Source organism: Dreissena polymorpha, chromosome 7, assembly GCF_020536995.1.
Source record: "Dreissena polymorpha isolate Duluth1 chromosome 7, UMN_Dpol_1.0, whole genome shotgun sequence".
Lineage (NCBI taxonomy): Eukaryota > Metazoa > Mollusca > Bivalvia > Myida > Dreissenidae > Dreissena > Dreissena polymorpha.
In genome coordinates, this window is record NC_068361.1 from 66,933,791 (window position 1) to 66,960,955 (window position 27,165).

At 38.0% G+C, this 27,165-nt stretch overlaps 1 protein-coding gene across 13 annotated transcripts in view; it reads left to right on the forward strand.

The window, feature by feature from the left end:
- Positions 1–27,165, forward strand: part of LOC127838901 (zinc finger protein 160-like) — a 91,507-nt gene that overhangs the window by 41,933 nt on the left and 22,409 nt on the right. For 3 of the 13 annotated variants that reach the window (XM_052366970.1, XM_052366973.1, XM_052366974.1), the window contains 5 exons: positions 18,682–19,173; positions 19,321–19,382; positions 20,153–20,303; positions 20,836–20,997; positions 22,814–23,794. In XM_052366970.1, coding sequence (XP_052222930.1) covers positions 18,682–19,173; positions 19,321–19,382; positions 20,153–20,303; positions 20,836–20,997; positions 22,814–23,794 — 1,848 coding nt within the window. Of the gene's footprint in view, positions 1–5,282; positions 5,382–15,272; positions 15,297–16,088; positions 16,952–18,681; positions 19,174–19,320; positions 19,383–20,152; positions 20,304–20,587; positions 20,605–20,835; positions 20,998–22,813; positions 23,795–27,165 lie in introns of those variants that run through there. The other 10 variants (XM_052366975.1, XM_052366982.1, XM_052366971.1 and 7 more) reach the window with 9 other exon arrangements.

Sequence of the window (27,165 nt, forward strand, 5' to 3'; positions counted from 1 at the left end):
GCGTATTGTTGCACTCATTCACATGCCTCAGACAGCATGATGGTTTATACCCGCTCGTGGTAAGACACCGTTGCGCGTTTGAGGATAAATAGAACTCAAAATAGATATAGCACTTTCTGTACTATGGAAAAAATCAAGTCCAATCCGATAGAGCACAGGTGGTGTGAATGGTCCGAAATGAAATATTTTACGGAATCACACGCCTAGCATATGTCCGATACACCCTGGTCAGGAAATCCCAACTAGATTATGCACATTCTGTGCCATTCACCCGTGCAATTGAAAATAGTACTCCAAATAGATATAACACGTGCGTTGTTTTTGCACCGAGGCGTGTTGTGTGAGTTATTTACAAGCCTTTAACTTAACAGTGGTAAATACTGGCACAGAGCAAGACATCGTTGGACATCGAAGCAAAATGTGTACATATGCATTGCCTTTGCACCATGGTCATGTAATTCCAACTAGATATTGCACATTGCGCGCTATATATACCGCAACATATAACACCAAAAAAGATGCTGCCCATATTCTGTTAATGCCCCGCAGCGTATTGTTGCACTCATTCACATGCCTCAGACTGCATGATGGTTTATACCCGCTCGTGGACAGACACCGTTGCGCGTTTGAGGATAAATAGAACTCAAAATAGATATAGCACTTTCTGTACTATGGAAAAAATCAAGTCCAATTCGATAGAGCACAGGTGGTGTGAATGGTCCGAAATGAAATATTTTACGGAATCACACGCCTAGCATATGTCCGATACACCCTGGTCAGGAAATCCCAACTAGATTATGCACATTCTGTGCCATTCACCCATGCAATTGAAAATAGTACTCCAAATAGATATAACACGTGCGTTGTTTTTGCACCGAGGCGTGTTGTGTGAGTTATTTACAAGCCTTTTACTTAACAGTGGTAAATACTGGCAGAGAGCAAGACATCGTTGGACATCGAAGCAAAATGTGTACATATGCATTGCCTTTGCACCATGGTCATGTAATTCCAACTAGATATTGCACATTGCGCGCTATATATACCGCAACATATAACACCAAAAAAGATGCTGCCCATATTCTGTTAATGCCCCGCAGCGTATTGTTGCACTCATTCACATGCCTCAGACTGCACGATGGTTTATACCCGCTCGTGGACAGACACCGTTGCGCGTTTGAGGATAAATAGAACTCAAAATAGATATAGCACTTTCTGTACTATGGAAACAATCAAGTCCAATCCGATAGAGCACAGGTGATGTGAATGGTCCGAAAGGAAATATTTTGCGGAATCACACGCCTAGCATATGTCCGATACACCCTGGTCAGGAAATCCCAACTATATTATGCACATTCTGTGCCATTCACCCGTGCAATTGAAAATAGTACTCCAAATAGATATTACACGTGCGTTGTTTTTGCGCCAAGGCGTGTTGTGTGAGTTATTTACAAGCCTTTAACTTTACAGTGGTAAATACTGGCAGAGAGCAAGACATCGTTGGACATCGAAGCAAAATATGTACATATGCATTGCCTTTGCACCATGGTTATATAATTCCAACTAGATATTGCACATTGCGCGCTATATATATCGCAACATATAACACCAAAAAGATGTTGCCCATATTCTGTTAATGCCCCGCAGCGTATTGTTGCACTCATTCACATGCCTCAGACAGCATGATGGTTTATACCCGCTCGTGGTAAGACACCGTTGCGCGTTTGAGGATAAATAGAACTCAAAATAGATATAGCACTTTCTGTACTATGGAAAAAATCAAGTCCAATCCGATAGAGCACAGGTGGTGTGAATGGTCCGAAATGAAATATTTTACGGAATCACACGCCTAGCATATGTCCGATACACCCTGGTCAGGAAATCCCAACTAGATTATGCACATTCTGTGCCATTCACCCGTGCAATTGAAAATAGTACTCCAAATAGATATAACACGTGCGTTGTTTTTGCACCGAGGCGTGTTGTGTGAGTTATTTACAAGCCTTTAACTTAACAGTGGTAAATACTGGCACAGAGCAAGACATCGTTGGACATCGAAGCAAAATGTGTACATATGCATTGCCTTTGCACCATGGTCATGTAATTCCAACTAGATATTGCACATTGCGCGCTATATATACCGCAACATATAACACCAAAAAAGATGCTGCCCATATTCTGTTAATGCCCCGCAGCGTATTGTTGCACTCATTCACATGCCTCAGACTGCATGATGGTTTATACCCGCTCGTGGACAGACACCGTTGCGCGTTTGATGATAAATAGAACTCAAAATAGATATAGCACTTTCTGTACTATGGAAAAAATCAAGTCCAATTCGATAGAGCACAGGTGGTGTGAATGGTCCGAAATGAAATATTTTACGGAATCACACGCCTAGCATATGTCCGATACACCCTGGTCAGGAAATCCCAACTAGATTATGCACATTCTGTGCCATTCACCCGTGCAATTGAAAATAGTACTCCAAATAGATATAACACGTGCGTTGTTTTTGCACCGAGGCGTGTTGTGTGAGTTATTTACAAGCCTTTAACTTCACAGTGGTAAATACTGGCACAGAGCAAGACATCGTTGGACATCGAAGCAAAATGTGTACATATGCATTGCCTTTGCACCATGGTCATGTAATTCCAACTAGATATTGCACATTGCGCGCTATATATACCGCAACATATAACACCAAAAAAGATGCTGCCCATATTCTGTTAATGCCCCGCAGCGTATTGTTGCACTCATTCACATGCCTCAGACTGCATGATGGTTTATACCCGCTCGTGGACAGACACCGTTGCGCGTTTGAGGATAAATAGAACTCAAAATAGATATAGCACTTTCTGTACTATGGAAAAAATCAAGTCCAATTCGATAGAGCACAGGTGGTGTGAATGGTCCGAAATGAAATATTTTACGGAATCACACGCCTAGCATATGTCCGATACACCCTGGTCAGGAAATCCCAACTAGATTATGCACATTCTGTGCCATTCACCCATGCAATTGAAAATAGTACTCCAAATAGATATAACACGTGCGTTGTTTTTGCACCGAGGCGTGTTGTGTGAGTTATTTACAAGCCTTTTACTTAACAGTGGTAAATACTGGCAGAGAGCAAGACATCGTTGGACATCGAAGCAAAATGTATACATATGCATTGCCTTTGCACCATGGTCATGTAATTCCAACTAGATATTGCACATTGCGCGCTATATATACCGCAACATATAACACCAAAAAAGATGCTGCCCATATTCTGTTAATGCCCCGCAGCGTATTGTTGCACTCATTCACATGCCTCAGACTGCACGATGGTTTATACCCGCTCGTGGACAGACACCGTTGCGCGTTTGAGGATAAATAGAACTCAAAATAGATATAGCACTTTCTGTACTATGGAAACAATCAAGTCCAATCCGATAGAGCACAGGTGATGTGAATGGTCCGAAAGGAAATATTTTACGGAATCACACGCCTAGCATATGTCCGATACACCCTGGTCAGGAAATCCCAACTATATTATGCACATTCTGTGCCATTATAAAGTGCCACCATGATCACGTAATTCAAACTAGATATTGCACATTGCGCGCTATATATACCTCAACATATAACACCAAAAAGATGTTGCCCATATTCTGTTAATGCCCCGCAGCGTATTGTTGCACTTATTCACATGCCTCAGACTGCACGATGGTTTATACCCGCTCGTGGACAGACACCGTTGCGCGTTTGAGGATAAATAGAACTCAAAATAGATATAGCACTTTCTGTACTATGGAAACAATCAAGTCCAATCCGATAGAGCACAGGTGGTGTGAATGGTCCGAAATGAAATATTTTACGGAATCACACGCCTAGCATATGTCCGATACACCCTGGTCAGGAAATCCCAACTAGATTATGCACATTCTGTGCCATTCACCCGTGCAATTGAAAATAGTACTCCAAATAGATATTACACGTGCGTTGTTTTTGCGCCAAGGCGTGTTGTGTGAGTTATTTACAAGCCTTTAACTTTACAGTGGTAAATGCTGGCAGAGAGCAAGACATCGTTGGACATCGAAGCAAAATGTGTACATATGCACTGCCTTTGCAGCATGGTCATGTAATTCCAACTAGATATTGCACATTGCGCGCCATATATATAATGCAACATATAACACCAAAAAGATGTTGCCCATATTCTGTTAATGCCCCGCAGCGTATTGTTGCACTCATTCACATGCCTCAGACTGCACGATGGTTTGTACCCGCTCGTGGACAGACACCGTTGCGCGTTTGAGGATAAATAGAACTCAAAATAGATATAGCACTTTCTGTACTATGGAAAAAATCAAGTCCAGTCCGATAGAGCACAGGTGGTGTGAATGGTCCGAAATGAAATATTTTACGGAATCACACGCCTAGCATATGTCCGATACACCCTGGTTAGGAAATCCCAACTAGATTATGCACATTCTGTGCCTTTCACCCGTGCAATTGAAAATAGTACTCCAAATAGATATTACACGTGCGTTGTTTTTGTGCCGAGGCGTGTTGTGTGAGTTATTTACAAGCCTTTAACTTTACAGTGGTAAATACTGGCAGAGGGTAAGACATCGTTGCACATCGTTGGTCATGTAACTCCAACTAGATATTGTACATTGCGCTATCGGAAAATATAACACCAAAAGATGTTGCACATATTCTGCTAATGCCCCGTTGTGTATTGTTGCACTCAATCACATGCCTCAGACTTGACAATGGATTATACCCGCTCGGGGACAGACAACGTTGCGCGTTTTAGTATAATTTATACACATATATTGCCATAAACGCTGTTCAATTATTTCCAAAAAGTGCACGATTCATGGTTTCGGCACATATAACTCCAAATAGACATGGCGCATGTGTTGTTTTTGCTCTGAAGCGCATTGTATAGCTCCTTCACATACCTTTAACTTTAACGGAAATCATATCCTTCTGCTAACGTTAACCGGTAATTAAGCGTCCATAGACCGTTTGTACCTGTGGCCTTCTCGACTCGTGTTTGAAGCAAACGCAAAATAGTTCCCGTAATAGATTAAAAACTTGAGATTTAAATTTTTAAACGCATACATATGGTAACTAATTTCATCATAATATCTGATTTTTAATAAGAATCCTTCATCCGTATACAATATCTTTGTAAACAATATTTATTGTATCAATCCTCATTTGATTGACGTGTAATATCTATTGGTACCGTTATTTGTGTCATATCTATATTGAATACAATGACACCCGGATTGTGGCCTTCAGAGTGATCGGAAACTGTCTTTCGTGGAACTCGATGATTAAAAGGTCCCACCAATGTTCATGAACGGCCGGTTGCTGTGTTTCTGGTAGTGCTTTATTTCGCTAATAATTCTGCATCGTTAAATCATACACCATGTCAGTTTTAAGTCATACAACGAATATTAATCGTTGAGGGGCTGGTGCCAGCAATGCCTAGCCAAGACTTCCTTACCCCAGTCCGGTAATCAAAGCGTAGAATTACCCCTAAACATTTCAAAGACTTCAAAGTAAACAATATCGTTGAACAATATTCAGTTAAAAACTCTAAGTGTTTCACACCAATCCAGTGCAAAACCCAACTATATAAAAACTCATTTTTCCCTAAGACATTAATAGAGTGGAACAATCTTGAAGAAAGTGTTGTTCGCGCTGACACAGTTGACATATTCAGGTCAACTGTCCTGCAGTGGGACTAAACCACCCTCCCTTCCGTTGCGCCTACACCGAAAGGTCCTGCGACGTACATATCCAGATCCAGATCCAGAATCATGGTTCGTACTAAGGTTACATTCCACAAAAACTTCGTATGTCCAGTAAGGCAGTAGACAGTGCAATAAATGTTTTAATAATTACAATAAATCTTAAAGACCTTTATAGTATAGGTAAAGCGTGTTTTAAATTAAAAATGTTTTAAGATGAAATGGAATCAACGATGAGGGGAAAGTGTTGAATAATTTTTAATTAAGAGGCATGTACATGTAGTTCACTGTAAGCAGTGTTCCTAGTTTCTTTCAACGGCCTCTTGATTATTAGACCATATGTCGATGTAGGGTACCCTGTCTTTCCAGTACAGTCCATTGGTATATATATGGGATAGCTAAGGACTTCGAGTCTCATTTCAACATAAACACCATGCATTCTGTAATTAAAACATTAAAAATAGATAGACACATGTCTTTCCTATTGAAACATGCCAGCAGTTTTAAATTTCCGAAAAAATATTGTTTGTTTACAGCGCCATTTTCATGGTACACTGATTTAGCCATTACCGGATCGCTTAGGTCTTTATCGGATTACATGTGTATCGTGTTATTACTTGAAATTTGACACAGCATTTGTAAAAAATAATTGCAATATACATGTATGTACATTTCCAGAAAGGAAATTCATTTCTGCGTTTAATAAGACCAAGATCATGGAAATCCCTGCACAATTGACGAAGTAATGGCTGTTCAAAGCGATGCACCCTATACAGGGTTCGACACTAAGGCACGTCCGACAGACATTGTCTAATAAGATCGGTGGTAGGGCTAGTAAAACTGCGGGCTAGCTTGTCCGACTGGTCGTACATAAATTAAAAAAAATCTATACTGAATCACATAACTATAAATAACTGCTGTGAAAACCTTTACTTTTAATGTGTAAAATTACTCTTGTATCCGTTATTTACATTAAAATAAAACTAGTATATTTAAATAAACGCGGAGCATTCACGATTCATCGCTATTTTTAGACGCAAAGGAGAGCTTCCTGCAGAAATTGCTTGTTGCAATTGGTCAAGTTGTCATGAATATTAATGATTTTCTGCAGTGTCGTAAAACTGTAGAGCATGATTTTACGACTTCTATAGAAAATCGGTATCGTCAATGTAAACATTTTTGTGTAGCAGACAAGATAATGTAATTTAAAGAATTGCTTTGTTCAAGTTCGGATTTTTGTTCCGACAAATCAGTTAATAAAAAAGAATCAGATGCTTAACTGAAACGAAACGTAAATATGAAGAAACACGAAAACGTCAATTTTATCCTAGATGGAAAATCAAGTCAGTTCCCATGGCTTGAATTTGACGAAGAAAAGCAAAAAAAAAGGTTATTTTATTGTTTTACTCTATGCATAAAACAATCTGGTAGTCACTGGGTATTTACTGATAAATCCTGATTAAACAGTTACATGACACAATTGTGTTCATTTGCTATGTCATTTATGGTCTAGTAGACATCAGGTTCGGGCTAGTACACTTTAAGAGGAGCTGGTCCGACGGTCTTACTGTAAAAAAAAGTAAATGTCGAACCCTGCTATATTCGGGTCATTTTGAGTTGAATACCTTGTTATATATATAGATTTGATAGTGAAAAATATGTTTTCAGAGAAATCGATTTTTCGTTATAATTCGATTATTTTTCATTTAAAATGATGTTTTCACTAATTAATATCATAGCCACACGCTAACCACATTGGACAACTTCAATTGAGTTTATATTTATTTTGAGACAATCCCCACATTCCTGAATATGGGTCACCACATTTTCGTTATTCACTAAATCCCGAGTTGCAGCTTTCATGCTTATTTTATATGGTACGCATCAATTTTGTTTCTGAGCATTCTTACTTTTGTAAAGGACACATAACACTAAAGTATTACATTAATGAACATTATGTTTACCAAACAAAATCTGCAAAATTCAAGAAACCATTCGTCTGCACTTTTCCTGTTGTCACAAAAACGGTGCGTACATAACGTGACCTTGTTTTGCTTTCGAAAGAAGAAACAGTTGTAAACATTGACACACATCAACAAAAACATGAATCGACTTAACAATGATAGGCTTTTTGTATTAAATTCATAGAAAACTATAAATCTTAACATAAATAAAAGTATTTTGCAAAAAACGTTTAACCTATCCGTTACTCACTAAAATTCGCTATACACCAATCGACTGTAATTTCCCTTGTTTACTGGAAAATGGGCGGGGCCAGAGTGTGCTGCGTTTCCTTCCTGTTGTCTATAAAGTGGTCAATTTTTATATATATTTTAGCCATTAGATTAGCTTTATGGATAGAATTTCAAACAGTTGCGTCCTCATTTGAAGAAATTGTCTGGGTAGATGTAATTCTCTTGTATATAAGAAAAGAAGAGAAATCACGGTTTGACCTCTTTTACCTGTTTAATGTTTAAATATATGAATCATATAATACAAATAATAATGACATCTACTGAATGTAGCAATTAGAGCTGTAACGATTCACCCATCATTCGATTCGATTTCGATACCAAATGGTCCGATTCGATTATTTTCGATTCGATTCAAATTAAACTATTTGCTGCTTATTATGCCAACTATTTCATGTTTTGTTTGTCCAGATCATGAATTAATATGTTTGGTATTTGTTATTAACTTATTATGTTGTACATTTGAAGTGTTTAATTTCTGAAATACAATTTAAAAACGCAACATTGTTTTATAAGTAATAAATTGTTTTATAAGTAATAAATTTATTAGACAAAACTTCCTGTTGAGTTATTCTTAAATAACATAAAATGCACAATGTATCACGTGTTTAACAGAAAAAAACATGTAAGTATATAAACAATTTCCAGTTGACTTCTTAACAGAAGACACGCAGTTTAGTAAACAAACCATATGGATAACTTAAGTCAACAAAAGACGTGTTGCAAGCTGCCTTTCCATCAGAACCTTGGCCAAACCCGAAATGTTCCCATACTTTTGATTTTAGTTTTGAGGGTGCGCATTTCGGCGTGCTTGAAGAAGCCATTTTTCCGGCTGATGTAATGCTCAGCATGTTATTCATTCATTTATTGAATGCCATATTTGCTATTGACAAAGCACAAGACGTATTACAAATGACAAGAACGTTTAGACGACGGATTTGGAAAGTAAGGTTTAACATTCTGATCAATCGGGATTGCAATGAATCAAATCGAAATTGCCGTATTGGTATCGAAATCTAATCGGCAGCCTTGAACCGTTTTTTTGATGCATCGAACCGAATCGTTACAGCTCTAGTAGCTATTTGGAGGGACGTTGCATATGTTGCACAAAGCACACGGGTCCTCCCCCTAGTAGGCCCTCGTCAAATACAAGTTGGCCTCCTTAAACAACTCTTATTGAAAACCATGCCCAATAGTCTAATGTTGTATTATTGTTATTTGCTGCAGATTAATACATGCAATGTCTGGGGGTATTACTTGCTATTGCAACAAGGTTTAGCTTACTCTGTCCATTTGAAATAGAAGATGATTATTTAATAAATGAAACACAATTATTTATGCCCCAAGATCGAATGATTGGGGGTACAATGTATATTGTTTTTGGCCTGTCTGTCTGTCATTGTATGAGTCTGTCACAAACTTAAACTTTGGTTAAACTTTTGCAATAACTTTTGTAATATTGAAGATAGCAACTTGATATTTGGCATGCATGTGTATCTCGTGGAGCTGCACATTTTGAGTGGTGAAAGGTCAAGGTCATCCTTCAAGGTCAAAGGTAAAAAAATTCAATGCGGCTCAGTAGGGGGCATTGTGTTTCTGACAAACAAATCTCTTTTTATGCCCCCCTTGGAAGAAGAGAGGGTATATTGTTTTGCTCATGTCTGTCCGTCGGTCGGTCCGTCCGTCTGTCCACCAGATGGTTTCTGGATGATAACTCAAGAATGCTTAGGCCTAGGATCATGAAACTTCATAGGTACATTGATCATGACTGGCAGATGACCCCTCTTGATTTTCAGGTCACTAGGTCAAAGGTCAAGGTCACAGTGACTCAAAATAGTTAAATGTTTTCCGGATGATAATTTAAAAATGCTTAGGCCTAGGACCATGAAACTTCATAGATACATTGATCATGACTGGCAGATGACCCCTATTGATTTTCAGTTCACTAGGTCAAAGGTCAAGGTCACAGTGACTCGAAATAGTAAAATGGTTTCCGGATGACAACTCAAGAATGCTTACGCCTAGGATCATGAAACTTCATAGGTACATTGATCGTAACTGGAAAATGACCCCTATTGATTTCCAGGTCACTAAGTCAAAGGTGAAGGTCACAGTGACTCGAAACAATATATTGGTTTCCGGATGATAACTCAAGAATGCTTACGCCTAGGATCATGAAACTTCATAGGTACCAGGGCTTTCCTTAGACCTCAAATCTCAAGAGTCAATGACTCTTGGGACCATATTTTCAACAGTCAAAATTAAATTTGTATGAGTCATAATAATAACGCAAGAGAGTCAACGATCATTTGTACTTGAAGCAAATTACTGAGATATAATATATAAAAAGCAACATATTAACAAATATCTTAACATTTATTTCTAATATTCCAGTCAATAAAAGGCACAATGTAAACATACATTGTGAGCATTGTGAAATCAATACGAAAAAAACACGCACTGGTACTGACATAAAATATATCAGGGGTGTCAATTGTCCCAAATTCGAAATCCGGAAAATTAAGCAGAGAGTCTGAGACCGTAAGATAAAGAAAATAGAGGGCACAGCCCCTTGAGCCCTAGCTAGCTTGTTATTTTTTATTGTCTGTCTATGTGCAATTTCTTGTAAGTACAATGCAAAATTTTATCAATCAGACCATCCGTAACACCGCATGTGTAATCGTCATTCTTTAAAAATGTTAAAAAGAACGTTGAAAATAAATTAAAATCGACGAATCATACCGTATCCGAAAACGTCTGTCCGAAAACATGTCGAGATTCGTCTTATGCACATTAAGCAAATACGCAATCAATATATGATTCGGTTGACACATTGTTTTAAAATATGATTTTGCAGTGCTTTACTTTGCTTATAGATAATTTATAGATGGCGGACATTAGCAACGTTCGTAGAATGCCAATGGTACGGGTTTCGGAAAGTAGCGAATATGTTTCGTCAGTTACTGCTCATGTAACTGCTCAGTGCCAGCCGCTTACCATCAGAAATTAGAAATAAATATCCCCGTCTTAAACTAACTCATCGGATTTACATTCATCTCAAAATCGACCCTTGACGGCTAAAGTCCGGGTTTAATTATTTGTTTAGTTCATGTGACATCTTTACCGAAGACGTCCGACAAACACGCCGTTTTTCTATGCCGTCTCCAATTGACATGACGCCTTATCAGTGATCGCTCCGCCCACTTAATCACGTGGCCCAGCGGGAAGAAAACTTAGACAAGCTAACACCAAAATGGCTTCTTTGCCTATAGACTGCATATAGATTTACGCGATATTCCGGATGATTTTATGGACTTGTTTAACACCATATTACACTTGTAAAGGGGTTGATGCCATTGAGTTATTCTGCAAATGCAAAAAATATACGATTAAAGAGAACATCAGCTATTTATAACGGGTAAATCGGTACATTAAACACGCTCTCAAACGCTTGCGCGCTTACCAAAATCGAACCCGTTATTACGTGTAATGGTGGTATTTGCAATAAATTAACACTTCACCGGTATTTACCCGTGTTATTAACAAAATTATTACCGAAACATTCCCCCCTACCCGTGTATTTGACACGAAATAGCGCTTTATAACTGGGAATTCGGTGAAGTTTTACGCGCTTTCTGACGCCGGGTGGGTACCTCAATCCCACATGTTATTGCGTATAAAAGTGATATTAATCATAATAAACATTGCTTATGGGACATTTATCAATCACTATAATTTAAAGCGCAAAAACAACACAGTAAGTTTGGACATTGTCTGATATAAATTAGCGTTGTACGAAATGGAATACGGTCAGGCTATTATAATTTAATAAGGCTATCAATATCAGACGCTCGCGCAGGTACCGACTTCCCCAAAGTTACCGCATTTATTGGTTAACCAATATCAGTAATAATAACTCTTTTACAATAGCATTTATCGATACGTCTTTATTAAAATAATAACAAAATGGTTTTCGCTTGTTTCTGACACATACAGAAACGCGATTTTTACCGGTGATTTCGTAAAGTTACACGAATTGGGTACCAAAATTCTCAATTATTTTACATGCACACGTGACATAATACATACTTAATAATGCTTAGTTATTGCTTATATGACATTTCAAGTTTGTGAAATAAATTAATGTTCTATAAAGGGGATCTAGGTTATTCTTGAAGCTTCCACTCGCTCTTGTCAAGACCGCATTGCCGCGTTGGAAATGGTATACATTTAATTCATCTAACTTACCTTTCTGGATACCAAATGTCAGAGTTGCATTAACACTTTTTACACCGTTTTTGCCATATTTCATTTCCGTTTTTTAATCCGAACAAAATAAACGAAACTCGTTTAAAAAATGAGATCTAGGCATTCGAGCTCCTAGTGTGGATTAAAAGCGTTTATTTGTGACACCCCATGACTGCAAATGTGTAGATACCGTTAATAAGATAATATATCACATGTCACCTTCAAATAACATGTATGATGTCAATTAAGTGCATTACTATCAGAGTAATAAAACACAGCACGAATTAGGCTTCATGATGGGTTTTATTTCTCTTTAAGTAATGCAGATGAACCTCTCTTCTGTATATTAATGACCTAGTAACTGATAAAACTATTTTTTAAAAACGTGAAATATTATGTGATAATCAGATCGCTAACATAAACTATTTAAACCTGCTAGTATATCCGATAAAAATATGTTATAATTGTCTTTGACAGTGTTGACGTTCAGTTGTTCGTGGTGACAACCGCATGCATTTATACATTTCTTACACTTCTCAAGATATCTTTTCGGCTTTGGAAACGATATAAATTCAATGTCACCAACTAATCTTTCAGGATATCGATTGTCCGAGTTACATAATCCCCATTGACACCGTTTAACCATTTTTAATCGTTTTTTAAAGAGGAAAACAAAAGAAAACTCGTTGGAATAAAAGTGAACTTAAACATGTAGCTTGTCTAGAAAATGGCGGACAGGTCGTTGCTTACGAGTGCGCCCGATTAATCGATCGCTGATTGGTGGATCAATTCTAGTGGGCGGAGCGATCATAGATAAGGCGTCATGTCAATTGACATGACGCCTTATCAGTGATCGCTCCGCCCACTTAATCACGTGGCTCAGCGGGAAGAAAACCTAGACAAGCTAACACAAAAATGGCTTCTTTGCCTATAGACTGCATATAGATTTACGCGATATTCCGGATGATTTTATGGACTTGTTTAACACCATATTACACTTGTAAAGGGGTTGATGCCATTTAGTTATTCTGCAAATGCAAAAAATATACGATTAAAGAGAACATCAGCTATTTATAACGGTACATTAAACACGCTCTCAAACGCTTGCGCGCTTACCGAAATCGAACCCGTTATTACGTCTAATGGTGGTATTTGCAATAAATTAACACTTCACCGGTATTTACCCGTGTTATTAACAAAATTATGACCGAAACATTCCCCCTACCCGTGTATTTGACACGAAATAGCGCTTTATAACTGGGAATTCGGTGAAGTTTTACGCGCTTTCTGACGCCGGGTGGGTACCTCAATCCCACATGTTATTGCGTATGAAAGTGATATTAATCATATTAAACATTGCTTATGGGACATTTATCAATCACTATAACTTAAAGCGCAAAAACAACTCAGTAAATTTGGACATTGTTTGATATAAAATATGCGTTGTACGAAATGGAATACGGTCAGGCTATTATTAATTAATAAGGCTACCAATATCAGACGCTCGCGCAGGTACCGACTTCCCCGAAGTTACCGCATTTATTGGTTAACTAATATCAGTAATAATAACTTCTTTACAATAGCATTTATCGATACGTCTTTATTAAAATAATAACAAAATGGTTTTCACTTGTTTCTGACACACACAGAAACGCGATTTTTAACGGGGATTTCTTAAAGTTACACGAATTGGGTACCAAATTCTCAATTATTTTACATGCACACGTGACATAATACATACTTAATAATGCTTAGTTATTGCTTATATGACATTTCAAGTTTGTGAAATAAATTAATGTTCTATAAAGGGGATCTCGGTAATTCTTGAAGCTTCCACTCGCTCTTGTCAAGACCGCATTGCCGCGTTGGAAAATTTAAATTTAATTCATCTAACGTATCTTTCTGGATGCCAAATGTCAGAGTTGCATTAACCCTTTTTACACCGTTTTTGCCATATTTCATGTCCGTTTTTTAATCCGAACAAAATAAACGAAACTCGTTTAAAAATGAGATCTAGGCATTCGAGCTCCTATAGTGTGGATTAACAGCGTTTATTGGTGACACCACATGAGTGCAAATGTGTAGATACCGTTAATAAGATAATATATCACATGTCACCTTCAAATAACATGTATGATGTCAATTAAGTGCATTACTATCAGAGTAATAAAACACAACATGAATAAGGCTTCATGCTGGGTTTTATTTCTCTTTAAGTAATGCAGATGATCCTCGCTTCTGACCTAGTAACTGATAAAACTATTTTAAAAAAAGTGAAATATTATGTGATAATCAGATCGATAACATAAACTATTTAAATCTGCTAGTATATTCGATAAAAATATATTATAATTGTCTTTTACAGTGTTCACGTTCAGTTGTTCGTGGTGACGACCACATGTATTTATAAATCTCTTACACTTCTCAAGATCTCTTTTCGGCTTTGGAAACGATATAAATTACATGTCACCAACTAATCTTTCAGGATATCGATTGTCCGAGTTACATTATCCCCATTGACACCGTTTAACCATTTTTAATCGTTTTTTTTAAAGAGGAAAACAAAAAAAACTCGTTGGAATAAAAGTGAACCTAAACATGTAGCTTGTCTAGAAAATGGCGGACAGGTCGTTGCTAACGAGTGCGCCCGATTAATCGATCGCTGATTGGTGGATCAATTCTAGTGGGCGGAGCGATCATAGATAAGGCGTCATGTCAATTAATACGCCTATGTTGTAATTAATTAGCACATGCAGCATCCAAATTTGTCACTTTGCCACACGGTCAATTATACCGGTTCAATGGTTATTTTTAGCAACTCTGATGCAAAGCGTGTAATGTGACGATGTAGACAGTACTTATGCCAGCATAAATTTCGTGCGTAATTGAACGGAGCAAACATGAAGTAAAATAGGGTTGGGTGTATTTAGCTTTGGAAATAGATTCTGGCATATTGTGGAAGTATTTCTCAAAATATGCTTTACAGTGTATTGTGGATATAGATGTTATTATTTTATATTGGATATTATTAAAACTGACGCAGGTGAGTCCATTCTGTTTTGGTGGGTTTAATACATGTCTTTTCCGCAAACAGCTGATAACAAACGCTGTGATAAATAATGGAACGTTTATTACGCGTCATCATTACTAGATTTCTCAATGAGCCAAACTCCGCCTACTAGGCGGACTTGTGCTTCAATGATTGGAAACGGGCGATAACGGTTAGCGTCTACTAAAAGAGATACTCCGCCCCAAGCCAATTATCGCTTAGTCTAAACAACTGTTGATCTCGTTGACGCAAGTCGGTATATTACCCCGGGTCAAATTTGACGCATGAAGTAATTTTCTCAAGAGTCAAACAAGGGTCTTCTGTAATTTTCAAGCGTCAAAATCCGGAAGCTCGGGTCAAAGGAAAGCCCCGTACATTGATCATGACTGGCAAATGACCCATTCTGATTTTCTGGTCACTTGGTCAAAGATCAAGGTCACAGTGACTCGAAACATTAAAATGGTTTCCGGATGATAACTCGAGAATGCTTATGCCTAGGATCATGAAACTTCATAGGAACATTGATCATGACTGGCAGATGACCCATATTGTTTTTCAGGTCACTAGGTCAAAGGTCAAGTTCACAGTGATTCATTAATTGTGTTGTCCAAAACTTTAACCTTGTTTAAAGAATGTTTTACTTACTGATTTCAATTCTCAAGCCATTTGCAATATGTAAGCAAATTTATAAATGTTGTGGATGTTTGAGAATGGTACTGCATTTATATCTGTCTCAAGTATATGCCACTGAATTAACATGTTTGTTTATCTGTTAATCATTTCCAGAATTACAAGTATAGGGAAAAGTCCTTTTCTGGCGTCCTCCAAAATGTATAAAAAAAGAAAATGCGATACAGAATACAATGAAATGGGCAGCGTCACAGAAAGCGAGACTGGGATTATAAAGGAATTTGAATCATCACCCAATGCTGATGTAAACTCTGCTTCATCTGGGGTCGGTTCTGAGATCACAAATTCAGACCAAACACTAGATGACGTAAAGCCAGTTTGTGTCAAAGTTGAGACTGATGAATGGTATAATGCAGCTGCTGGTTTGTATTCTGCATGCGCCAAATCAACAAATGGTCTACAGGAAGAGAAACATCATGATGAAAACAATAAAGATGGCTACCATTTAGTTCATGAACAATCAGAAAAAACAGGATGTTTAGAGATGGATCAAGATGTCTGCACCTCAGCAGATGTGAAAGCAGAGCAGACAGGACATGACATTAGGCAGCAAGATGTCACAAGACAAGCTGGCTTCAATTCTGTATGTGTCAATAGAAAGCAGACTCCTCATCTGAATGTACACCAAAATGTCCATCCTGTGTTTGAGACAGCAAAACAATCTGTAAATCCAAATACAGAGCAGAGGAATATTACAAGAAATGGCCTCAGTTCTGTATGTGGGATAAAAAAACAGTATATAAATACAAATACAGACAAAGAAACAGTAAATGATCACCCTAAATTTGCCAACATTTATTCTATATTTGTAATGAGGGACCAAACCCAACTTTCAACTGGACCCCAATATTTTGCTATACCAACCAATACCAATTATGTTGGTGTACAAATAGAAAAGATGAACCATTACTGCAAACGTTATGTCTCTATGGATTTAAAGTGCGAAAAAGAGAAATCAGGTAATTTTATTTTTTAAGGTCGTTTACAAACTGGCTGGTAGGTGGGTAGGGTTTTTTCTCCATCTTTGTGAAGTGGCCGTGGCCCGCTTATTAAAAAAAAAACAGAGTGGTGAACTGTACAAAATTGTTAAGAAATGTGTTGTGATATGTTCAAAATTTTCAAATAATCAGTTGCAAAATGTTTATAATTGTGAACATTTGAGTCGCTAACTTCTTTAAATTGTGTAAATTTGAGTTGTGAACTTCCTTAATTTGTGAAAAACGGCCAGTCTCTCAAATACAAAAAAATGCATTTCGGAATGGTCAGTCAAGGTCACTGGTATTAAAAGTAGAAAATCAGTTTTCCGCTATTACTTAAGGAGTTGTTACATGGAAATTGTTTATGTACATGTTTGTGGATTACCAGTCAGGTTCAAGAGGCTATTGGATTTTTTTTACAAAGTGGCAAAATGACTTAATGTTTTTATGCCCCCAGAAGGGTGGCATATAGAAGTTGAACTGTCCGTCTGTCAGTCCGTCAGTATGTGCGTCTGTCCGAAAACTTTAACATTCGCCATAACTTTTGTAATATTGAAGATAGCAACTTGATATTTGGCATGCATGTGTATCTCATGAAGCTGCACATTTTGAGTGGTGAAAGGTCAAGGTCATCCTTCAAGGTCAAAAGTAAAAAATAGCAATCCAAGGGAAGTAATAAGCTTTAAAAGGGAGATAATTTCTAAACCTGCCAAATGATATATTGAAATTTTATTTCAAAGCGGCGCAATAGGGGGCATTGTGTTTCTGACAAACACATCTCTTGTTTAAAATATTCTTTCTTTTTATGCCCCCGGATCGAAAGATCGGGGCATATTGATTTTGGCCTGTCTGCCTGTCATTCTTTCATTCATTGTGTGTGTCCCAAAACTTTAACCTTAGTTAAAGATTTGCGATAAATTTTGCAATATTGAAGATAGCAACTTGATATTTGGCATGCATGTGTATCTCATTGAGCTGCACATTTTGAGTGGTGAAAGGTCAAGGTCATTATCAAGGTCAAAGGTCAAATATTTGGCTTCAAAGCAGCGCAGAAGGGGGCATTGTGTTTCTGACAAACACATCTCTTGTTTAATATTGTATTCAGCTTCTACTGAAAACTGTAGATAATGCAACAAAAAGGTTATGTAAAGGTCAAGGTATTGGTATGCATCTTAAATAGACAGCAGCCAATTTGCTGACATTGTTTAGCATGCATTTACCAACCAACATATCATTGAATTTACATACCTTTTTTATTTTATTTTTACTTCAATTATTTGTTATATCAAATCATAAGGAAATTCAGTTACGATGTATTATTACTAATTTCAATTGAATTTGCATTCAATGTGTTTGCAATAAAATTCGAATAAAAAAGCCTGTGCACATTCTGCCATTTATGTTTCGTAAATTTTCACTTGCAGAATAGTGTGAGGTTTTACAATTTCTTTTATTTTTCAACATTATATTTAAAATTTACCAGTTTCTAACCCTGTATGTAAACTCAGCTTTGCTTTACTTTTCAAGCCAATTGTATAAAGGTCAAGGTCGCTGTTGTTTATAATTTATTAAAATTAAATTATGATGTTAAAGATTTAAGACCCTGTTTTATAGCTTTGCCATGTTTCTTATTATCCATTATCTTATGTGCTCTCATTTGTAGAACAAATCATCTCGTGTTATAAACAAAATAATATTATTCCAACCTTCAGTCCAGCAACAGAACCCACAGATGGAGAGTGTTTCCCATGGACAAGTTGCCTTTGGACAGGTGAAGACAACAGCCAATTATTTACCTACCAGAAGTTCAGGAAGTGGTTCTTTATTTCTGAATATGCTGGCTACAACTTCTGCAAATCAGTGTCCGCCTTGTGCAAACAGTACATATGTGCCTACAAATATGAATGCTGAAACATCAAACGAAGAAACATCTTCAACCCACCAACTGAGTCCGTCCGATGTTTCAAAGGACGCTGATGACAAACTTTTGTTGGCTGGCTGGTATGCCGTGCCCTCCAAAAATGAGGAATTATTAGAGAATTCTAATGAAGTAGTAAAGTCTCGGGAAAATTCTTCTGATGACTTTGAAAAGATATTCATTGAAAGAAACACAGGGATACGCAAGAGCTCTGATTCAACTCAGACGGTTTGTGATCCAGGTTCATCCAGCTGTGTAGTTGAGCCCAGGGGTGCTTCAGTAAGAGGTATTGATTTTTACACAAGTTATAAAAGTAAAATATAATCAAAGTAAACACATAGTCCGGGGAGTGTGCTTGTTCTGTGTACAATTTTAATTTAATTAAAAAAATTATTTTTGTCGTTTAACGAGACTGTGTATTGTATATTTGCAGACACTATTGCATCTGTGAATTCAAAGAAAATGTCAACAACTGCAAACAGATTCAAGCCATTGGTAATTTTACTGTAGCAAACGAAGTTAGTTTGGTGATACTGGAATCACATTTACGGTTGGCCTTGAAGTCCATAGTCTGTCATGCTGCACATGTGTTATAAGTCGCAAACTACTCACTTGTGTTCTGTATATCAACAGGAAACTTTATGCTATAGAGAGGTTGTTTATACTATGTATAAGTGCAAGATATCTTTTTAAGCTTGGCTGTTTTCTGAGAAAACCCCAGATATTGTCATATCCAGCTCGTCGTCTGCCGTCAGCCGTCCGCCAGCAACTTTGCTAAAACCTTTACATTGGCTGTAAAATCAAAGTGCTTCCACCTACAGCTTTGAAACTTCTTATGTGGATTCACCTTGATGATTTTACATGCCACACCAATTTTGGGGTCACTAGGTAAAAGGTCAAGGTCACTGTGACCTCTAAAAAAAAATTCTGACAAGCTTTCATTTATTAATTAGCGTTGGCACCCGTTATGCGGTGCTCTTTTTAGGTATTTCACGTTATTCTTTGCAGAAATATTTGCCCTTAAACTACATGTCTATCACCAGGTCCAGATTCTGTCATTTGTGTACCATGTATTCATGTAAATGCTGTAGCCTGTTTAGGGCAATCATGCTTTTTTGGTTTGGTTTGAGATATAAGTAAAAAAATATCTTGAGATATGAAATAATCTGTGGGTTAAATAATGTTCTATATATATGTAGAGTAAAAACTATAGAAATTATTTTTACTAGCCTTTTACTGTGCATATTTACTTTTTGCATAATCAGTGTAAAGACGATGGGAACTTTGATCAGCCCTTGGAGAAGGACGTGGAATTGGAACGATTCTTCACCAAGCAGGAGCTGGACAAGATGACGTTCCACGAGCAGAAGAGACTCAAGAAAATTGTACAGAACTACGAGATCATGTGTGATATGGGTATGGTATATTACACCCAACTATGAGATCATGTGTTATATGGGTATGGTATATCACAACCAACTATGGGATCATGTGTTATATGGGTATGGTATATCACATGGAACTATGAGATCATGTGTTATATGGGTATGGTATATCACACCAAACTGTGGGATCATGTGTTATATGGGTATGGTATATCACACCAAACTATGGGATCATGTGTTATTTGGATACTGAATATCATACAAAACTATGGGATCATGTGTTATATGGGTATGGTATATCACATGGAACTACGAGATCATGTGTGATATGGGTATGATATATCACACCCAACTATGGGATCATGTGTTCTATGGGTACTGAATATCACACAGAACTATAATTTCATTCTATGGACCTCATGTAATGATGATGAACCCGCTTAACTATTTGGGCAAATTTTCTCAGACATGTTTATTCTAAAACGTTTTCCGGCTAAAATAACAGATTTCATGAAAGATCCCACCTATTGTGCCATGGTACTAAGTTATATTTCTTCAAACAGGTCTTCCGGCTATCAAACCGGATTTCATGAAGGGTCACGCCTATCAGGCCAAGGCTGCAGAGATAGTTGCTGCTCGGAGTTGCAACATGAACGTGGACAAGTCAGTCTCTGACAGCAAAGAAGATTTGACCCCAGATATGGAAAGAAAGAAACAAACAAAAGGTAAACTGTATGCGGATTTCTCTATCTGAGAGTCTGCATCTTCAGCTCCCTATTCCCCTCTCACCCTAATAGAAAACAATACCGCTTCATGTCTTTGATTTAAGTAATGGGTGACCATTATAAATATGACAGCGTTTTTTTTTCACCATTTTGGGAATTTGGCCAGGTCTCATTGCATTGCGAAATATCGCCTCGTTTTGACTCAATTGGCAAATTAGTGTTGTTTATTTTTTGCTAACAAATACTTACAAATTGATGATAAAAGTGATTTTAATATTATATTAACTTAGGGTAAACTTAAAGAGCTGGATTTAAGATAAATAAAATGTCTAGACTTATTAAAAAAAAATTAAATCTTAAATTAGGAAATCTAAGGTCCCAATGGAGAAAATATATTCTTTTTGTGCCATGCCAATGGGTAATTTGAACGGAAAAAATTACTGTATGCACTGTGTGGAAGTAGAATTTATAAATGTATGACTTTATTAGTTTGGCTGTTTTCGGAGAAAACCCGAGGTATTGTCATAGCCAGCTCGTCGTCCGAAATCTGCCCTCCGCCGTACACGTCAAAACCGTAACATTGGCTCTAAAATCAAATCATAGCCAGCTCGTCGTGTCGCGTCGTCTGCGTTGTGCTAGAACCATAACATTTTGTTTACCTTTTGAACATTGGCTCTAAAATCAAAGTGCTTCCACCTACAACTTTGAAACGTCATACATAGCTGCACCTTGATGAGTTCTACACGCCACACCCAATTTTGGGTCACTAGGTCAAAGGTCAAGGTCACTGTGACCTCTAATAGAAAACTTTACCAAAGGCTATAAAATAGAAGTGCTTCCATCTACAACTTTGAAACCTCATATGCAGATGCACCTTGATGAGTTCTACATGCCACACCCATTTTTGAGTCACAACGTCAAAGGTCAAGGTCACTGTTACCTATAATATAAAACTTTAATATAGGCTCTAAAATCAAAGTGCTTCCACCTACAACTTTGAAATTTCATATGTAGATGCACCTTGATCAGTTCTACACGCCACACCAACTTTTGGGTCACTAGGTCAAAGGTCAAGGTCAATGTGACCTCTAATATAAAACTGTAATATATAATTATAAGTTTAATGATAAAATATAGTCTTTAAAATGAAAGTATTCTATCTACAGATCTTCTGACAAGCTTTCCTCTATTCAAAACTGCACCAACAGTCGAGCATCCCCCACTATGTGGTGGTCTTGTTATTAAATACATATGGTGTGTACTAAATTAAGCATTGAAAATTTGATCAAGTGAAGTAATACAAAGAGGATGTTTAACGACATTTGAACTTAATGCAATATTACATAACAAAACTATTTGTGTAAATTAGCTTGAATATCAATTGAGAGTTTATTATTTATTAAAGTATTCTACATAGATCATTGCTACATGTACATGTCTTTGATTATTGATAAAGAATTCACACATTGATCAAAGTGCATGTATTAATAACAATGGTAGTGATGTTTTTAATAAAGATATATTTTATCAAAGACAACAGAAATAGTGCAGAATTTCAATCAAAAACGCAATGTTGATTCTCAAATGATGACTCACTTTTGAGGTGGACAGTTCGACACACTTCCAGCTTGAATCAGATATATGTTACAAAATGAAAATATGTAATTTAACAAATAACATACAAAAACAGTTCACAGAATGATATAAGTACATGTAATACAAAATAATAGTGATTTCTCTAATAAAGATTAAAGTTTATTAAAGACTTCAGAAATACAGCACAAATATTGCAAACTGCTTATGTTCCTATTTACAGGTCCAGGAAAGTTGAGCCAAACAGGGCTCCTATGTGCAAAGTCCCAGTTCCTGTGTACGGTATGTGGTCGACAGTTTCGTTTCCCCTGGCAGGTTAAGCGCCACAAGAGAATCCATACAGGGGAGAAACCATTCAAGTGCGATGTTTGCGGGAAGATCTTCAACCAGATAAACTCGTGTCAGAGACACATGATGACCCATAAAAACTATTTGAAGTCCATCAGTGCTTTGACTGCCAAGTTGCCGCCTAGTGTGAGCCCCCAGTCGCCCAGTGTTAGCCGCCAGTCACCCACTGTGAGCCCCCAGTCGCCCATTGTGAGCCCCCAGTCGCACAGTGGTAGCTTCCAGTCACCCAGTGTGAGCCCCCAGTCACCCATTGTGAGCCCCAAGTCGCACAGTGGTAGCTTCCAGTCACCCAGTGTTAGCCGCCAGTCACCCATTGTGAGCCCCCAGTCGCACAGTGGTAGCTTCCAGCCACCCAGTGTGAGCCCAAAGTCGCACAATGGTAGCTTCCAGTCACCCAGTGTTGGCCCCCAGTTACCCAGTAGCTTCCAGTCACCCAGTGTTAGCTTCCAGTCACCCAGTGTTGGCTTCCAGTCACCAAGTGTTAGCTTCCAGTCACCAAGTGTTGGCTTCCAGTCACCCAGTGTTGGCTTCCAGCCACCCAGTGTTGGCCCCCAGTCGCCCAGAGTGAGCTCCCAGTCGCCCAGTGTTAGCTTCCAGTCACCCAGTGTGAGCACCCAGTCACCCAGTGTTGGCTTCCAGTCACCCAGTGTTGACTTCCAGTCACCCAGTGTTGGCTTCCAGTCACCCAGTGTTGGCTTCCAGTCACCCAGTGTTGGCCCCCAGTCGCCCAGTGTTGGCCACCAGTCAACCAGTGTAAGCTTCCAGTCACTCACTGTGAGCCCCCAGCAGTCGTCCAGTGTTAGCTTCCAGTCACCCGGTGTGAGCCCCCAGTCGCTGCTTTTGGAGAAAACCCAAGGTATTGTCATAGCCAGCTTGACGACGTCCGCGTCATGCTAAAACCTTAACGTTTTGTTAAGGTTTTGAATATTGGCTTTAAAATCAAAGTGCGTCAAACTGCAATTTTGAAACTTTATATGCAGCTGCACCTTGATCAGTTCTACAGGCCACACCAATTTTTGGGTCACTAGGTCAAAGGTCAAGGTCACTGTGACCTCTGATATAAAACTTTTACATATAATTATAATTATAAATATATTTATAAAATATAATCCCTAAAACAAAAGTATTCTATATAAAGATGCATAGTCACTCAGATGAGTTCATCTCGCCACTAACCTTTCTTCCTTTTCTTCTGACAAGCTTTAATTTTTTCAAAACTGCACCCACAGCCGTTGGCACCCGCTATGCAGTGCTCTTGTTTTTAGCTCACCTGAGCACAACGTGCTCATGGTGAGTTTTTGTGATCTCCTTTTGTCCGTGGTCCGTCGTGCGTTGTCCGTTGTGCGGCAAACATTTGCCTTGTTAACTCTCTAAAGGCCACATTTATTGTCCAATCTTCATGAAATTTGGTCTGAAGATTGGTCTCAATGATATCTTGGATAAGTTCGAAAATGGTAACGTTTGCTTGAAAAACATGGCTGCCAAAGGGCGGGGAATTTTTCCTTATATGGTTATATATGGCTAAAGTAAAATCTTGTTAACACTCTAGAGGCCACATTTATTGTCTGATCTTCATTAAACTTGGTCAGAAGATTCACCCCAATAATATCTTGGACAAGTGCGAAAATAATGCTGGTTGGTTGAAAAACATGGCGGCCAGGGGGCGGGGCATTTTTTCTTAAATGGCTATAGTAAAACCTTGTTATCACTCTAGAGGCCACATTTATTTTCCGATCTTCATGAAACTTGCTCAGAAGATTTGTCCCAATGATATCTTGGATGAGTTCAAAAATGGTAATCTTTGCTTGAAAGACATGGCTGCCAATGGGTGGGGCATTTTTCCTTATATATGTATAGTATATTCTTTTAACACCATAGAGGCCACATTTATTGTCCAATCTTCATGAAACTTGGTCAGAAAATTCATCTTAATAATATCTTGGACAAGTTCAAAAATGATGCCCTTTGGATGAAAAACATGGCCGCCAGGGGGCGGGGCATTTTTCCTGATATGGCTATAGTAAAACCTTGTTAACACTCTAGAGGCCACATTTATTTTCCGATCTTCATGAAACTTGGTTAGAAGATTCGTCCCAATAATATCTTGTTATCTCAGGTGAGCGACTTTGGGCCTTTCAGGCCTTCTTGTTTAAGATGCCATACTATTACTCCTTTACAGTAAATTTAACTTTATTTTGATACAGGATTTTTATATTTATGATCTCAATGGGTTGTGAAGTTAGCAAGAAGCATAACTCTTGCTCCATAATTTTAGAGTTACTGCCCTTTTGTATGCCCCTCTTTGAAGAAGAAGGGGTATATTGTTTTGCTGGCTGTCTGTCTGTAGACCAGTCTGAATGTCCGTAGACCAGTCGTTTCCAATCAATAACTCTTAAAAAAATTAACAGATTGGCTTGATACTTCACATGTGCATTTTCCTTGGGCAGTAGATGGCCCCTATTGAAATTGGGGTTAGTAGGTCAAAGGTCAAGGTCACCATCACACTAAGAGTGAAAATGCAATTACTGTAGACCAGTCTGAATGTCCGTAGACAAGTTGGTTTCCGATCAATATCTCGTCAACGATTTGACCAAATGGCTTGCTACTTCACATTTGCATTGACCTGGGACAGAAGATGACCCCTATTGAAATTGGGGTCACTAAATCAAAGGACAAGGTCACTATAACACTAAGTGTGAATTTCGTTTCCGATCAATAACTAATCAAGAAATTGACCCATTGGTTTGTCACTTTACATGTGCATTGGCCTTGGACAGTTGATGACCCCTATTAAAATTTGGGTCACTAGGTCAAAGGTCAAGGTCACTATCACATTAAGTGTGAAAAATCGTTTCCGATCAATAATTCTGTAACGAATTGACCATTGACTTGATACTTCACATGTGCATTGGCCTTGGGCAGTAGATGACCCCTATTGAAATCAGGATCACTAGGTCAATGTCACTATCACAATAAGTGTGAAAATCGTTTCGAATCAATAACTCATTAACGAATTGAGCAATAAATGTATCCCAGAAAAAGCAACTTTTTGGAAAAAACCACTAATCTGCTGGTACAAATAAACATTACCTATTTATAATCCTTTCAAAATCACAAACCGTATCAACCGTTATAATTTAAAGTAAGCTATCATTGGTTGATTTAATGGACCAGCATTGTTTGTACCGGGGTGATTAGTGGGTTTTTCTAAACTCGTGCTTTTCTGGGATAGATCTATTTTCTTGATACTTGACATGTACATAGGCCTTGGACAGTTGATGAACTCTATTGAAATTGGGGTCACTAGGTCAAACGTCAAGGTCACTGTTACACACTAAGTGTGTAAATCATTTCCGATCAATAACTTGTCAACCAATTGACCAATTGTAGATGACCCCTATCAAAATTTGGGTCACTAGGTCAAGGTCACTGTTACACAGTAAGAGTACAATACTTCCTGTTCAATAACTCGTCAACTGATTCATCGATTGGCTTGATACTTCCAATGTGAATTGGCCTTGGACAGTAGATTACCCCTATTGAAATTGGGGTCATTAGGTCAAAGGTCATGGTCACTGTTACACATAAAGTGTAAAATTGTTTCCCATCAATAACTTGTCAACTGATTCACACATTGGCTTGATACTTCACATGTGCATTGGAATTGATCAGTAGATGACCTCTATTGAAATTGGAGTAACAAGGTCAAAGTTCAAGGTCACTGTTACACACTAAGTGTGAAATCGTTTCCGATAAATAACTCGTCAACTGATACACAGATTGGGTTGATATTTCTCATTTGCATTGGCCTTTGACATTAGATGACCCCTTTTGAAATCTGGGCCACTAGGTTAAAGGTCATGGTTACTGGCACAATAAGTGGGAAAAGCGTTTCTGATCAATAAGTCTTCAAAGAATTGACCGATTGGCTTGATACTTCCCATATGCATTGGCCTTAGACATTAGATGACCCCTATCAAAATTGGGGTCACTAGGTCAAAGGTCATTGTCACTGTCACAATAAGTGTGAAAATTGTTTCCAATCAATAACTCATCAAGGAATTGACCGATTGGCTTGATACTTCACATGCGCATTGGCATTGGACAGTGGATAACCCCTATTGAAATTAGGGTCACTAGTTTAAAGCCCTGTTTGTTAAGTTTGTATTTTTAGCTCACCTGAGCGATAGCTCGGGGTGAGCTATTGTGATCACTCAGCGTCCGGCG